The sequence below is a fragment of the Zychaea mexicana genome (genome assembly GCF_025766255.1).
Source record: "Zychaea mexicana strain RSA 1403 chromosome Unknown BDB00scaffold_86, whole genome shotgun sequence".
In the NCBI taxonomy this organism is placed as follows: Eukaryota; Fungi; Mucoromycota; class Mucoromycetes; order Mucorales; family Lichtheimiaceae; genus Zychaea; species Zychaea mexicana.
This window is the reverse complement of record NW_026516749.1, coordinates 124,420-138,992: the sequence shown is the minus strand read 5'-3', so window position 1 is coordinate 138,992 and position 14,573 is coordinate 124,420. Positions and strand designations below refer to the sequence as shown.

Here is a 14,573-nt window from a genome sequence, read left to right as displayed (position 1 = left end):
TGTAAGTTCTTTGCTTTTTCCATTCTACATTAAACCTTCCACACTTGCATAACAAACTCTTTTTTAGCTTTACCACAAATTACCAAGATTACTTGATCGATGGTAAGTCGTCTGCATATGCTGCTATTGCCGAATACAGCCGGATTGCGTCAATCTCTGACTCGTCAGAGTTTGTCACTGACAAAATAATATGGACACCACACACAAACCATCTGTCACTTGCTATGGTCGAAACAAACGAGCGCATTCATGTACATGATTTGCGTCTCCTAGTCACCAACTTAAGAACCAGTATACAGCAAAACATCAACAAACTCACCTTTAACATCGACCTTGACAATCTCCTTCAATTCCGCAACAACAAACCAATCCATTTATACGACGATTTCAACAATCGAACCATCAACTATTCATTTTTCATTTTTCACCGACCCAAAGAACAACCTCCGGCATCAATTCGGCCACATCCTCCATCACATACACACGACCCCACACTTATCCCGTCATTATATTCAACATATAACAAACAACAAAACAACATACAATATATCCGCCATTAAAACATACATCACAACAGCTGAACAAATCCAACGTGATTTGTTTATGCTCATGCACCTCACGTATGGCCAAACAGCTCGGGCTACAGAGCTAGAAGGCACTTTATTACAAAACACGACATACGCAACACGCAACTTATACTGGTCAAATGAACATCAAACATTGATGCTTCTTACAACATACCAAAAAACTCGTAATATTAAACAACGTGACCAAGCAATTGCCCGTTTTATCCCTCACTCTCTTATCCGCTTCTTTCTTAACTATATCACCTTCATCCGTCCCATAGAAAGGTATTTACATTTTAAAAGTCTACCATGCAATGTCTAACTCTATTTATTTCACTAGCCTCTTCATTTATGAATGCTCAAATTCCGACCAAAAAATGCTTGATACGATGGCATACTTCTTTGTGCGCAATGGCGTAAAAATGTCAGCCGACCTTCTCCGCACATATTTTCAAGCCCACTGGCATCAACTCCTTCCTTCTCGTCTGAGTTTCCAAGATTACCGCCATGTATCAGTCGCATTTTCTAGATATCACATCCAACATTTGCTGGCTCATCATGGCTCAAATTATACAGTGGACCTGCAGGCAGGCCACTCGTCCAGAACTGCCGCACATAACTACGCACAAGCATCGACTGGCTCAAAAGCACTTTCTTCAGTAGCAATAGAAGAGTATTTTATTGCTTCTGAAATGTGGCATGATTTTCTTGGTATGTTATCTGCGTCCTTATAATTTCACAACCATTCATTGATATATTCACCATTCTTCTATTGCAGGTGTCGGCCCTGGGCGTCATCTCTTTCCAGGTGCTATTCCGCAGGCAGAGCAGGATAGAGTTGCTGTCCAACACGGACAATTTCTGGCAAATGTTGCTGCTGCTGAGAACGTTGCATTGCTCGAGATGCAACACCGTTTGCAAGTGCAAAATGACTTGGATAGGCGCCAGTCAACAACCACTTCTGCATCACCAGCACCTCAGCAAGGTATATCTTTTTTTTCATCAACCTTACATGTAAAATCATAATTAATGTTGATCTCTACATAGGCACATTTATCACACCACAGCTGCTTAACGCACTTGGTAAAGCCACCAACTCGCTGTCGCCTTCCTTCCGCTCCTTTGAACAGGCACAGCTCATTACCACCGTCATCTCCCGCAAATCTAGCATACTTGCTATCCAACCAACTGGCTCTGGTAAGTCCCTGCTATTCCTCGTTCCTGCCCTAGTAGAGCCGCACTTGACTACTGTCGTCGTTGTCCCACTTGTCGCACTTTTGGCTGATATGAAACGCCGGATTCAGCAAGCTGGGTTGTCTGTAATAGAATATACTCCAGATATCACTATACAGCACCCCTTGCCTAACATCATCATCGTCCAAGTTGAACATGCTAGCAGTCAACGGTTCCTCAACATTGTGCAGCAAATCAACGACCATAACCAGCTAGCCCGAGTCGTAATTGATGAGGTGCATACAGCAATCACATGGCGTTCATTCCGTCCGGCATTATATACACTCATTTTCCTCCGTTCACTCACCGTACCATTCCTTCTTTTATCTGTAACAATTCCACTATCATTCGAATCCGACTTACATGACATGTTTGGCGCAGACCTTTCAATCATACGACAGCCGTCAATGCGACCAAACCTCTGTTATCAAATCATCAACACCACTACTCCGCAAGCTGCGGCAATATCACACCTACAAGCTCAGTATTCACCATCATCATCACCATCTTCAACGATCATCTACTGCTCTGCAGTAGATGCAACAACATCAATTAGTAATCGCCTCAAACAAGCATTACCACACCAAGCCAGAAAAATAGCATACTTCCATCGTAATCTTTCAGTGGAAGAAAAACATGAAAGAACCACTGCCTTTGTTTCCGGCGATCTAAAGATTATGGTTGCAACAAGTGCATTTGGCGCCAGTATCGATTGCTCTACCATCTCGACGGTAATTCACCTTGGCGGCTCTGCATCAATCCTTGATTATGCTCAAGAAACTGGTCGCGCTGGTCGCAATGGTTCTCCTGCTCGGTGTCTGTACTTTGTTGACGTTGAACGCCAGCAAAGACAAATACAAAGTCTGAAAAGAGTAAGCTGGCACCTATCCCCGTGGCAAGCATTCAACGATGTCATTTTAGCATCAAAGTGCATCCGGCAGATACTTGCAGAGTCTTTAGACTCTCAAGTTACCAACTGCTTTGGGTACGGTAATGTCGAGCTTTGCTCTTATTGCCAAAAAATCAAAGGTATATACACATTTCTTTTCAGTACTTGAATCATTAATGCTCTCAATGATACTTAAGCTTCTAAGAGCACCTGCAGCGGTCGCTGTTACGAAACTGTTAAATTTCAGAGTTTAACAGCCCGTTTAACAGTGCGTAACAGCTTAACAGGGCATTTCGTGCAGCGGTTACTGTTACGAAGCTGTTAACTTCACATGTCGTTGGTTTTAATGAAAGCTTTGCCCTTTCTCCTGAGCAGGGGGCAGCGGTAGAAACGTCAGACAGGCGAGTGGCGTTAGAAGTAGCGTTGTTCAATTTGAAGAATACAAACAAAGAATGAAGTAAGATACAGCTTTATTTTTCAAGTCCTTTTTCTCGATTCAAGAAACTGTTAAATTTAACAGTTTTTGTTCAGGCTGTTAAATTTAACAGGACGTTAACAGCAACCGCTGCAAGGTCTGGCTGTTAAATAAACTGTTAAATTTAACATAACAGGTTCTTAACAGCGACTGCTGCAGGTGCTCTAACCTGCATATAGATTCTCCTCTCCCTCTGTCAACTACTGTCCGCCCTTCAACTGATTGGATTATCGATCACACACCACCATCGATTGTACGTATATACAAAGTCTTCTTTGTTATTACTCTGTCAGTATTAGTACTAATCTATACACCTTTCCTTAGCCAACCCCTACTGACGCATATCTTGGTCTTTCTCGAAAGAGAAAGTATATATCGGATGCTGACAATTTCAAGTCAGTTATGATGATAGCCAAGGATCACTGCATACCTTGCTTGTTTACTTTTGGCATAGCCGAAAGTAAGCATACAACCTCTCTCCAGTGCATTGCTCATATTGGTCAATGTTTCCGTTGCTTTGGTGACCACTATGTCTCTAACCCAGCATGTGTAAAACCAGTAAGGGAGGGCTTTTGTAAGAAATGCCTTGTGCCTAACCAGTGGAACCAAACCATCTTCCATGATGGTAACTAGTCGAACTGTAGTAGTTCATATGAGGACCTTTTATACTGTCTCTGCTGGGCAGCCTATCGGCGTAAGCCCCAATTCATACGCCAAGCTGGCTATAGTAAAAACCACCTTACGGCAATCGAAATACAACAAGACTTTGCCTATTGGCTTATAGCTGCTGGGCCCCATACATATCCAAATAACGCTATGTATTTAGGCCATATAGTTTTATCACACTTCTTCATCACATAGAACCTTTACCTCTCTTCTCTCCTCTTTTCGATTTTTTATATATACTATTATTATACTTCTTCTCTGCTCCCCTTTTTATCTTTTATATTAGATCTCTCTTGTCTCTTTTATCTTGTATCCCTTTCTCTCTTTTTGACTCTTATCCCTTTCTATTCTTATATTCTCAAATATATTTTACTTATCAAATGGATTTATACTTTATAAAAAACGTTGGGGTAGACCTAGGTCTACTAGGCATACTTAGTTGAGATTACCCTTTGCTCAATATTAAATGGCTTACATCTCTACAACGTATTAATGAAGTAGGACTTTTCATCATAATAAATCGTGTTCCTGGACCATTTCTTTATCCAAAGATCAAATAAACATTATGAGTATACCTGGGGTATACCTAGGGTATACTGGGCATACTTAGTACAGATTGCCTTTGCTCAATAATAAATGGCTTATATCTCCACAACCTATTAATTGAGTCGGACTTTTCATTGTGTTCCTGGACCGTTTTGCTATCCAAATATCAAATAAAGATTTTGAGTATACCTGGGGTATACCTAGGTATACTAGGCATACTTACTAGGGATTACCCTGTGCTCAATAGTAAATGGCTTATATCTCCACAACCTATTAATTAGGTCGGAGTTTTCCACATAATAAATCGTGTTCCTGGACCGTTTTTCTATCTAAATATCAAATACTAATTTTGAGTATACCTGGGGTATACCTAGGGTATACTGGGTATACTTACTAGGGATTACCCTGTACTCAATAGTAAATGGCTTATATCTCCACAACCTATTAATTAGGTCGGAGTTTTCCACATAATAAATCGTGTTCCTGGACCGTTTTTCTATCAAAATATCAAATAACCTGGGGTATACCTGGGTATACTAGGTATACTCCACCTACTAAGTAATCGCCGTGGCAATTCTATATATAGAGAAGAAGGGCATATCGAATATCAATAGTAATACTGTTGCTAGGTACGCTTCACTTATAATAATCATCTTTCATATAAAAAAGTGTCAAACCGTTATAAATTGCGCTGATGAAACTGTGAGCGGTCATTGCTTGATCGTGAACTATATAGAGAAGAAGGGCATATCGAATATCAATAGTATTGCTGGGTACACTTCACTTATAATAATCATCTTTCATAAAACAGAATGTCAAACCATTATTAATGGCGCTGATGAAACTGTGAGCGGTCCTTGCTTGATCGTGAACTATATAGAGAAGAAGGGCATATCGAATATCAATAGTATTGCTGGGTACGCTTCACTTATAATAATCATCTTGCATATGAGAAAATGTGTCAAACCGTTATAAATGGCGCTGATGATACTGTGAGCGGTCATTGCTTGATCGTGAATTATATAGAGAAGAAGGGCATATCGAATATCAATAGTATTGCTGGGTACGCTTCACTTATAATAATCATCTTTCATAAAACAGAATGTCAAACCGTTATAAATGGCGCTGATGAAACTGTGAGCGGTCCTTGCTTGATCGTGAACTATATAGAGAAGAAGGGCATATCGAATATCAATAGTATTGCTGGGTACGCTTCACTTATGATAATCATCTTTCATAAAACAGAATGTCAAACCATTATTAATGGCGCTGATGAAACTGTGAGCGGTCCTTGCTTGATCGTGAACTATATAGAGAAGAAGGCATATCGAATATCAATAGTATTGCTGGGTACGCTTCACTTATAATAATCATCTTTCATATAAAAAAGTGTCAAACCGTTATAAATTGCGCTGATGAAACTGTGAGCGGTCATTGCTTGATCGTGAACTATATAGAGAAGAAGGGCATATCGAATATCAATAGTATTGCTGGGTACGCTTCACTTATAATAATCATCTTTCATAAAAGAGAATGTCAACCGTTATAGATTGCGCTGATGAAACTGTGAGCAGTCATTGCTTGATCGTGAACTATATAGAGAAGAAGGTCATACCGAATATCAATAGTATTGCTGGGTACGCTTCACTTATAAAAATCCATCACGATCCCCACGTATTATAAAAGAGATTGTCAAACCGTCATAAATTGCGCTGATGAAATTGGCAGCGGCCGTATCTTCATTGTCAACTATAAATAAAAGGTCATATCAAGTACCAATAATAATATTGTTGCTACCCCCTCCCCCTCACATATGCCTTTAAGAATGTTATCTAAACCAATATATATCACCTTGAAGGACTGGTCTCGGCTGTTTCGTCATCGCCAACTAAGGTTATTAAAGAAAAGAGAATCGTAGCAATCAATAGCAATAAGAATTGTCGTGCAATACAACATCAAAACAAATGAGAACCCTCTTGTGTAACCCTAGTCACGAAAGCCATTGTGTCTTGTAAAAAATCCGTATGTGCGCTTAGCATAGAGCTCTATGGTATTTTAAACAGAGTTCCGTATGAGAAGTTAGCATAGAGCCCAAAGTCTACAACGCAGCATGTTGTGTGTTTGGAAAGTGGCTGTACAACCGTCAAAACAGCCAAGAACTGATAAACTATGTATATATAAAAAAAGAAAGTTATATGAATTAGTAGTAATAAAGATCATGGTGACGGGCTTCTGTCAAAAGCTTGCTTCCCACGCTTTCAGGCTGTACCCTTCTCTTCCTTCTGCCATTCACCAACCGCAATGACTTGAGACTTTTGTTGTCGTTTGCAATGCTAGATTCAGTAATGTTAACTTTGACATTGTTCGTTATAAAAACTACTTTATATATATGCAAGAAAGATAGAATAATACTCACACGGCAACAAGAGCACCTTTTTTCGAGTGATGGACCCGCTTTACACAGAAAGAGAGGGCATAAAGAGCTTGCTACCCTTCAGGTTGTACCTGTCCATTCATTCTACCATTCACCATCTGCAATTGTTTGAGATTTGTGTTGCCCTACAGTGTACAATTCCGATTGCAATAAAATTAACTTTGACATTGCCTTTGACATTGTTCGTTGTAAAAAATACTTTATATGTGCAACAAAGATAAAATAATATACACTTTCGCTGACACTGCGACTCGATCAGCTGCAAAGATTGCTGTACACAATGCACGAATTACGTACTGCCACCCACGTTGAGTGTCTGTAAGAGCACCTTTTTTTCCAGTTACAGAACCGCTTTATACAAAACCACAGGCGATCAAATTATACTTTATACCGCAAAATCGACGTCCGTGCGCACACATATTGTTCTGCTTGCTATACTAGCCATGTAAAACAAAGTCTGCTCCAAAGGCACAGTACTGTAGAAATCTAGAAAAAGTAGGGGTATTCAATTAATTATTTATACGATTTGAAACTCCGAAATACTTGAAACTTTATAAGTTTTAATAAAAATTATAGGTTATCAAAATTTTATTGCTACGGATATACCCGTACTGTCTTGTCAAACGATGCACTATTGATTATGCTTATGGCTGCATTAGGTCTGGATGTTGATTCCCATTGGTCATTGCCAATAGATGTCCTATTTTACAATCATGTCAGACTGCTCCGCTTTCTACTGTATTTCCTGAACATCATCTTTGCTCGTGTCCCGTATCTCATTTTTGTAAACCGTCGACAGGGTATACATACCATCGAAACATCGTGTTGCTGCTTAAGTCTTCAAAGAGAGGTACAAGGGAGGCATGCAGATACCGAGTTATCAGCTCAATTTCAAGTGGGCCACTTTCCAAGTAGTCATCTGGTAACATTTCGACCCTAATCAATGCGTTAAATCTAATCTTCGTTTCCTGCCATGTAGGGCACTTACAAGTTACGCACCGAGAGAAGTATTTTATTGATTGCATTCATATCATTGTCGCTCATAAGCTTCATGATATCTTTGCTCGCTTGTAAACGTGTCGATTGTTTGGCCATGTTCTACACACGGTCCGAAAAATCAGATGTTAGTTAACTTCCATTATCCACATGTTTGCATATGCTGTTCGTACCTTGACGATTTTCTCTAATTCTCCTTTGACGGTCATTGGGAACTCATGGTGACTGATGCCAACGGATTCAAGGATGCTGGTGTGAAATTTACGGCATGTGGACCGGCCATGGTTATGATGATTTTAATACGATCTAGTAACCCTAGATGACTTATTAGCTAAGATATATCAGGATAGCCAAATTAATTTTTATTGAAATAATTCATGCATGAATGTCTTAGCATGTATATATTTAAATTTTTGAAAAAAATAAAAATTATACCACAGAATATAAAGCAAAATATATTTGTTATATTTTTTATTTTTATTACTTCAACAATCGACATGAGCCAACTCAACCTTCTCGCATTCTTAGCTATTATGGCTGAATTTGTTCCTATTTTAGGAATTACATTGACACTCTTAATTGAAAGAGCAAAACACCTTGCTGAAAACTATAGCATATTGAGTATGAACCTCTCGTTACACAACTGAGGTCAGAACTCGAAAAAGACCTTACACAGGCTAAAGTAGATAAAAAACTAAAGATAATGCATGCAATAAAATATTGGAAGAATTCGAGAATATGTGAGATTCCTCAAATCCTCAAATCCTCAATTTTCCGATGCAATGTTAGAGAGTAACACCTCTGGTGCAGATTCCTCATAGGGCGGCAAAGAATTCGATTCCAAAACACTAAAGGGCTGTTCACATATATTTGTAAGGACTTTCATTTAACAAAAGAAAAATCATGGAATGGTTTACCAAACATGAACGTATTGGTTATCGAATTGAAAAGGCAATTGCGTGTGATGAAATTGCACCAGAAACCGGTGAGAAACATGTTATATATAGATACAAATGAATGAGGGTTCGACACAAAAACAGCACGTAAATTCTTCACTATCGATGGTGTTACTCCAAACATTAAACCAGGTGGTAATCCACAAAAGTCCATTAGCTACTGTATAAAGGAAAAGATATATTTGTTATAATATGGATCCAAATTATGAAGTTAAGACCAGAAAATGCACCAACAGTTACTTGGATATCAATTAATTATGAAACAGCTTAATATGCGGAAGGCTACCGAAATATATCCAGAATTGCTATTTAAATATGATACTGTAAAATCAAATTTAATTCTTACTTTCATGATACCGATATGGAAAATAACCCTGGGAATAAATTACATATGTGGTCTATGTTTGTATTGAAACAATGTTTGGTGGATAAGATACCACAATACTGGATTGTAGGTCCATCAAATGTAGGTAAGACATATAACATTGATGTATTAGAACAAGGTGCCATCGAGCATATCTAATGAATAAAGAAAATGATTGGTCAGATTATAAGGATGATGATTATGATTTTATGTATAATGAAGAAACAGGTTCTGATTTTAAATTAACATTTTTAAACCAAATGTTAGAAGGAACATGGTTAAAACTTAATGGCAAATTCACAAAGTCAATAACTAAAAAGAAAAATATGCCAATAATACTGAATAGTAACTATATGCCGCACATGTTATACAAAAATAAATCAGTATATGAGTTAGAGCCAACGCTTAATCGTTTATATATTATCTATGTTGATAAGAACCGTAAAGGTCATATAATATGGAATCCATACACAATGAAGGTGAAGGATTATGAAAATAAATTCATGTATTATGAAAACATGGATATGTATGAGGACGTATACAAAGATGAATTCGAAAACGAATACTAAGATCAGCATACATTTATCTATTATGCACATAATAGTGGTTAGGATGATATTAAAAAATATACACCGATGGATAAAACAGTAGAGGAACTACAAGAATTAGCTGATACAGAAGAATATATGAAGGAACAAGAAGAAAAACATAATAGTAATAATACACAGAACAATAAACAACATAAACCACCTCAATAAAATAATAGAGGATGGTCAACTGTAAAGGTACCACCATCAGCAGATTGTAGGCATTGGGAAGATGTGTTTAATGATATAAAATGTGATGATGTTGTAAATGATACTATTGATTGGGAAGACCCACCAGAAGATATAGAGAAACATAAATACATAGATGTAAGTACATCTGAATCAGAGAAAAGCAGTGACTGCAACATACCAAATAATATACCAAAACGTAAAAAGAAAAAAAGACACATTAAAAATAAATGGAGAAACAAGCAAATAGTAGAAGAAATACAGCCAAAAGAATATTTTAAAAAGCATAAGGATATAAAACAGGCTATAATAGATGATATAGATATAACAAAAGAAACTGACGTCAAAAATAAATCAACAGGTACTAATATAAGTAAAGTATAACTAATGAATGCATAAAACCTAAATATAATTGGGCAAGTAAACGAAAGGTTGATGCGGTCAGTTTCAATTTAAGATTTTTTAATAAGCAAATAAGTAAGAAATTAATTTAGAGCTGAATACCATGTGTGGCCATATATTTATGTAGCATTTCCCAGGAATTAAACTTATCAACTGTTAACCAACTATTATCCTTTACATATATCCAACCCACTTAACCTCAAATATGTACTTATTATCAGTATACACATGTCCTACAATCTTCTCAATTTCATATGAATTACTATGTTCTATATTTCTCTGTTCTCTTTGATTTTTTCTCTTGCGTTTAGATGTATTATTTCACTTTCGTCCTCACTATCTATAGCTATATCTATTGATTGAATAATATTAAGCTGTAGAAATTTCTGCTGCATATCAACCATTTCGTTATATTCAGTATTTACTTTTTGCTCATTTGAAAATACTAAGTTTGTTTTCTTACTTGGGAATTCAAAATCTTTTCCATACCATAATTTATGATGTGGTTGTACCTCTATATTATACTTATTTACAAATCGCCATATATTAGTAAGAATATAAGCAACATAAAACTGAATATTATAATATCTTATATCGGTTATTTGCAATGCTGCACGATTATTATTAAATCGTTCAAATTTAGAGCCTAACATAGAGAACTGTGCTTCTATTGCTGAACGAAATGATCCAAACTTATTATTAAAGTATGTCTCATTGATTGTTAACTTTTGTCCTGGTTCTTTTCTTATGGGATGTTAAAAATTATGATCATAAAAACTATATCCAGCATCTGTCGCATTATCTTTAAACTTTTTTAATAAATAAATTATATCCACCATCCATTCCTAAACAATCTGCCTCACTTATTTTTTTAAATAGTTTCATATTAATAAACATAGTACCATCATTTCTGATAGCATATTTTTCAGATACTGATACATATATAATTATTTCATTCATATCCTGTATAACTTGTGTATGTACAGCTGGCCCTTTTAATTTATATGGATATAATTGTGAATGTGACTCATTTGGTTTATAATACTTTATTTTACTATCATGTCCATCAATAAATAGTGTAACATTCTTAAAACCATCTGGATTGTTTATTATTGCTGATAGAATGCGAATACGTGGTGATGAGAACATACTATCTAGATCTTATTTTACCTTTTTATTCAATTCATTATAGTTAGTAATCCAGAACCGCTTATATAAATCATAAAATGTTGCATATGGCATAACAGTATGCATATCCTTTCCTGATACACCTAATACCATATGATATAATAATGCAAGTCCTTTTTCAATCTCGCGGTATGGCCCTGGATATTCAATATTTCCATATAAAACTGTAAGAAAATAAAATACAGGTATAAATCCAAATCTATTAAGTAATACATCCTTTATATCATTTATTGTATTATTCTTCATATCTTCAATAACTGTTCTATGATTAAATCTATGTTGCATTTTAGGCCAAGACTTATCAAGAAAAGTCCATTTATTATCAATTAAATTTTTAATTTCAATATTGAGTTGTTCAATGTGTTGTGTTGTGTTCATTTTTATTTGTTGTTATATACTTTAAACAATCGCTCTTTTTTTTCTCGTGGGAGGCTACCAATATAAATAAAAAAATTCAATTTTTATTATTTTTATTGTAAATAAATAATTAATTCGGCACTGATAGTTATACCGATCATAGCAATTTTATTATCTATATTACAGCTAGTAGATTATAATTGGTTAGATAACTAATAGTAGGACGCCCATGTGGCGCTGCTGATGAATTTGTGTAGATCCGTATGTGTACGTCCAGGTTTTAGAAGCAGAATCGAGGACAATGAACACTGTTTATGAGGCATTTATAGGCAAATGTTTGGAATGACTACCATCATTCTAGGGTTTTGACTACCATCTCAATGACCAGCTAACCACGTCATCGAAAATCAAAGATTTTCTCTGACCACCCCTAATTATATTGATCATTATTTATCATTTAAAAATAAAACTTAACAACTAAATATATAAAATAAATAAAAAATAAAAGTATTGAACAGCCTGTAATGACAGAATATGTTGCACGTGCGATTCAAGTGGAAGAAGTCCCTGCAACGCCATAGCTTTGGTTTCAAGCTGGAACTTGTAGAATTCCTTCGCCAAATCGACATTTTCGAAATTGAGAGTAGCAAACGGTTCTTTGATCACAATTCCTTGTAGACAATTCTGGTTTCTGTTTGGTGTGGCCGACGACTCTGTTGAATTTGAATTGACAGGCAATACAGTGTGCAATGTTGTCGGAGGTGATTCCATGGGAGATGGTCCGGGAAGTAAATGTGTGAATGATGACATAGCCGATGTCGTTGGCATGTCTGCTGTCAGTGTCGTTTCCTCCATGAAATTAAATGAATCAGGACTGGGCACAGTGTAGCTGGTTCCGTGTCCATCAAGATGAGAGCCGAACGTTTGAATGTTTTTACATATTTTTTTGCATTCTGAGATTGGACAAGCAAATCTAAGTTTCTGGGCATGAAATTGGCGGTTTACGAAAGTGTCGCCTAGATGATTTGTGCAAATAAGATTTTAATTTTAATCCAGCTTCTGCTCATTCAAAGACCAATTCAACTTACCAATATTCATGTAGATGTTATGCTCATTCCATATATATGTGTCTTTTTTCCCCCTTGAGGTGAAACTAGCTGAGTAGTGGGAACATGAAAACATGACGTCATGCCAGCGACGTGTTCGAGGATAAAAAGAAAAGAAGGGTAAAGAGAAGACAAAAGTCGACTGCGGCGTCCTCGAGAGGTGTTCTATACCAGTAAACTCCGAATGCGGTTTTTCAGTGAATCTATTTATCTATACTATGCAATTATCCTACCAGAATTGTCTTGTCAATAAATTCGCCCATATTCGGACGCCGTACGGGCCTCTACTAGTATGTATGATACTTACTATATTTTTGTAGAAGACGCCCTGGGCAACGTGTCTCTTGTAAGTTATTGCACGATCTCAGCGAAGTTGCAGGATTTTGTTTGCAGCCCAACTGATCATACAGGCAGCCAAAGGTACAAATCTTTGGCATGTGTTCTATAAGTCTTGTTGCGCCTTCAAGGTCGTCTCTGCTATTACTGACTAGGTCGTTCTAAGCGCATCAATATCAGGTTTGCTGAGAATACCATCGACAATTATCCCAGCGCGTCCCCATACCTTGTCCCTGATATTAACTTCGTCGGTGCGCGTAATATTTAATTAGTGCTCCCTGACAACGTCGTGGCACAGACCGGTCAGCTCCTCATTACAAACTTTGTCTGTGAGTCAACTTTTTGCGTTTGTGGGACCGTTTCAAGAGAATGCTGTCGAACAGCCCAGAAGAAATGCTCGTCATACGGAACTGGGAGATTCTACAGATGGATATGTAAGGACAGCATTTTTGATACACTGTACAGCCCCTCCTATAAGAATTACTGATGTGGAAAGATCATCTAACGCCTTACATGTGACATCAACTTCCCTTGCCAAGGAGCCAACCGACCATGCAAGTACAAGCATTGAATCGTTATTGCCCCGAGATACTGATGCTGATCTAGGAATTCCTAGATTCCACCTTGCAACCAGACAAGATAGTAACTCTGACAATCTACCAAGACGTGCTTTTGGTACTTGTGCCTAGGGATCCGTATCAGAACCGTAGAACCGGAACCAAACTGAACCGAAACCGAGAAAATACGGTTCAGTTCCTACCAAGAACCGAACTGGAACCGAAACGGTTCTGTATACATAGAACCGAAGAACCGAGAGGCAGAAGATTGCATTTAGCGATTTTGGTAAGAAGTATAGAATAGGCTATAACAGAAGTTACGAACAATGTTATTCCGAAAAGACCACAAAGTAGTATATTTGTAGGCCATACTTTATTGAAAAACTTAACAAAACCTGCAAAAGCAGAAGGGAGTGAAAAATAGTAAAGAAGAGAAGAGAAAAAAATAAAAAAACACTTCTTCTGACAGCAGCTTGCTTTCTCCGCCCATGACGCACATCATTACTTGTTCCTCTACTTTGCTACCCACAATGCATTTTTTTCTATGACGTACTACTTTACTAGATTTATCATGGCTTCTCGATCAGTTTTATCAAGTTTGTGCATTCCGTTTGAGATTGCGCATTCTGGGGCTCATAACAGAATTATCTTACCCATTCACCCTTTGCCTTTTATGAGACACTATACACTATACACACGTAGAGACACAGCAGCTGTATGTACTGC

General features: G+C 37.1%; 2 protein-coding genes across 2 annotated transcripts; both read right to left on the bottom strand.

Annotated features, from left to right (window-relative positions):
* Positions 1-12,325: 12,325 nt before the first annotated feature.
* On the bottom strand, positions 12,326-12,946 carry BDB00DRAFT_876291 (uncharacterized protein; the record flags this gene model as incomplete). Its single annotated transcript, XM_053127465.1, has 2 exons — positions 12,326-12,864; positions 12,937-12,946. The coding sequence occupies 2 exons, from the start codon at positions 12,944-12,946 to the stop codon at positions 12,326-12,328; spliced, it is 549 nt and encodes a 182-aa protein (XP_052975791.1).
* Positions 12,947-13,974: 1,028 nt separating this feature from the next.
* BDB00DRAFT_842816 (uncharacterized protein) lies at positions 13,975-14,338 on the bottom strand (the record flags this gene model as incomplete). Its single annotated transcript, XM_053124913.1, is given in 3 exon segments — positions 13,975-13,995; positions 14,058-14,287; positions 14,307-14,338. Coding segments are annotated over 3 exon segments (283 nt in total), but the record flags the coding sequence as incomplete, so codon positions are not given.
* Between the last annotated feature and the right edge of the window lie 235 nt (positions 14,339-14,573).